General features: G+C 41.6%; 1 protein-coding gene across 1 annotated transcript; it reads right to left on the minus strand.

Moving 5' to 3' along the window:
* Window positions 1-1462: 1462 nt before the first annotated feature.
* Window positions 1463-2761, minus strand: LOC140806840 (uncharacterized). The gene has a single exon (XM_073163361.1). The coding sequence runs from the start codon at window positions 2759-2761 to the stop codon at window positions 1463-1465; it is 1299 nt and encodes a 432-aa protein (XP_073019462.1).
* Between the last annotated feature and the right edge of the window lie 214 nt (window positions 2762-2975).

The raw sequence follows: 2975 nt of genomic DNA on the forward strand, positions 1-2975 counted from the left end.
GTAAATAATGCGGAAGCGTCTTACAATTCTTAAATCATAAATTCGAAATAAAGCCTACTACTAATCTGGCAGATCACCAACCCCAAAATTGCTCGGACTCTTCATCCTCAACCTGTTCTTCGTTTTTATCTGGGGAGGGTCGTAAGGGGGGTGAGTATTTTGGGAATACTCAGTAAATGGGGGACTTTGAACACAACATAAGAAATTTAATAACATTTTCGAAACATATCATAAACGTACAGCATGCTTTTCATAATCGTAACGTAAATTCCATAACGTAATAACACTGCGATTTTTCACCTTTAACGGTTTACTGACGTCAGTCCCTAAGTTTTAATCCTCTAAAGGGACGAGGCCATAAAACAGTTCTATCCCACTGTTAAGGGCCATATGTTGGAATTCCACCAATTTTCAGGGAATTCTCACAGTTTAAACATAAACGTAATAACTTTCGTAAAAACGTATAGACAAAACGACGGTACTTGACCGTATTTTTAAACCACAAAACCGAAATTTTCATGTGCATAAAACAAAATTTAAAACAGCCCACTTACAGTGTTTGAATGCTAGAAAAACAAAGATGCTTGGCTTCGGGATGGATCGCTCCTTGTTCTTCACTCGACGGCACTACGGCTTGATTTTTCTTGGAAGATTTTTGGCAGAGTTTGGCTAGGAAATGCTGCTGAATTTCGAGACTTTCAGCAAGGGGTTTTTCGAAAATATAGTGTAGGGAATGCTATGCTTTGATGTGGTATTTATAGGGGAGAAGAGGGGTCTAAACATGGAACTTAAATCATACCAAAGTTTGCTCCAAATCTCTCCATATTTGACTTCAAATCCTTGTCCAAAATTCAAAAATTCTACTACCTATATTGTGAGATTTCTTGATCTCATGGCCCTTGATTTGGCTTGAACATATGGTAGCTTGATCCAACGGTTTCGGTGCGAAGTTGAGATGATTTCCTTCCAAATAACCAAGCAACTAATCCTTACAAAATATTGGCATTTAATCTAAGGGAATTTTCGAAATTCCTATGTAATATTATACCTTAATTCTTTAATTTGTGAATGATATCCCAATCTCACATTCCTCCTTCCTTATCTAAGGGAATTTTCGAAATTCCTATGTAATATTATACCTTAATTCTTTAATTTGTGAATGATATCCCAATCTCACATTCCTCCTTCCTTAATCTAAGGGAATTTTCGAAATTTCCTTATTGTTATTTATTTGCATGGCAACAAAAAAATCGGTTCTCACATTCCTCCTTCCTTATGAGAAGTTTCGTCCTCGAAACTGGAGTCGGCCTGGTCTCCAAATAGATATATTCTTTTCCCTTACAATCTACTACCGCATTGTGTCTTGCTAACCAATCCATTCCTAAGATGATATCGAAATCGACCATGATCAACTATATCAAGTCGGCTCTAAAAATCTAATTACCAATACTGATTTTTTTTTTCAATCTCTGTAAATTTCGTCAGTTTCAAGGGCTCTACTAGTAGGCGTGGCTAGTTGAAAAGGTTCGGTTAGCTTATCAGGCTGACGTCCTAACTTCTTACCAAATCTCTTAGATATACAAGAATGTGCAGCGCCACAGTCAAATAACACATAAGCAGGCACTTGTTGAATAAATATGGTACCTGACACAACATCGCTTGCATCATCTGGCTCCTCTTGCGTCATGGCAAACACCCTGGCATTTGGTTTGTTCTCCCGTGGTTTGTTGGCATTCGCCCCTGAGCTTGACCCGTCTCCTTTACCTGGTCCAGTTGTTTTGTTGCTGGCGGTTGGACAATCTGCCATATGGTGTCCTGGTTTCCCGCATCCAAAGCAGACGCCGCTGGCTCTACGACATTCTCCCAGGTGTCGTAAGTGGCAAGTTGGGCAAGGCTTAATGGCCTGGTATCCTGAGGCAGGCGAAGGCCCTTTAGATGGTTCCTCGGAATGGTTCGGTTTCTTGAACGACTGACTGCCATGAGGGGGCTGATCATTCATAGGCCTTTTGTTCCTAAATTCTTTCTCTCTGCGCTGGATATCAGTTTCAGCTTGGATAGCTGCGCCCATCAGGTCGGAAAAATTCGTCGGTTGGTAGACTGCTAGGGCTGATTGGATCCTGCTGTTCAACCCCTTCTTGAAGCGGTGCAATTTTAGAACTTCATCCGCCATAATTGCCGGAGCATAAGATCCTAAGGCGTTGAACTGGGAGGTGTATTCCACAACTGACATGTCGGGAGCTTGACTAAAATTCTCAAACTCACTTAGTTTCTGTAGTCTGACCTCGGCGGGGTAATACTGTTTCAAGAAAGCTTCCTTAAAGCGTTGCCACGTGATTGGTCCTGCAGCTGTCATGGCTGGAGAGATTGCTTCCCACCACTTACCTGCTCGATCTTCCAGGAACGGCACTATCACGTCCACTTTCAGTGCATCCGGGACTTCCAACAGTCGCAGCTGAGTCTCCACACTTTTCAGCCAACTCTGGCTAACCTCAGGGTCGGCAGCGCCACTGAAAGTTGGGCACCTGTTCTTACGGAGGGACTCGTAATGGAACTTGACTCCGTGCTGTGGTGGAAGTGGTGGTGGTTGATTGGCGTTGGGGTTTACTAACCCCTGAAGTGTCGTCGCCACGATCGTGGCTATAGCCATTAGGTCCGCTTGATTGAGATTGAACTGAGGTGGAGGTCCGTTGCCTTCTTCATTAGTGTTGTTGTTGTTAGCATAACGGGGGTTGCGGTTTTGCCTTGGAGGTCTACCGGCCATTTCCTACAATTTGAATGTTTCTAAGAATTTGTAAGAGTAGGATTTATGCAATAGATTGCGTAAAAGTAAATTGAAATCAATGGAACGAATAAAATATTTTATTGATTTCTCAAGCAGGAAAATAAATGAACATGGCCAATCTAATTGAAATAAATGTACTGAACCAATCTAAATGAAATAAATGTGCTGAATAAAATAGGACATAATAAAATGT

The sequence above is a fragment of the Primulina eburnea genome, chromosome 12 (assembly GCF_022965805.1).
Source record: "Primulina eburnea isolate SZY01 chromosome 12, ASM2296580v1, whole genome shotgun sequence".
NCBI lineage: Eukaryota > Viridiplantae > Streptophyta > Magnoliopsida > Lamiales > Gesneriaceae > Primulina > Primulina eburnea.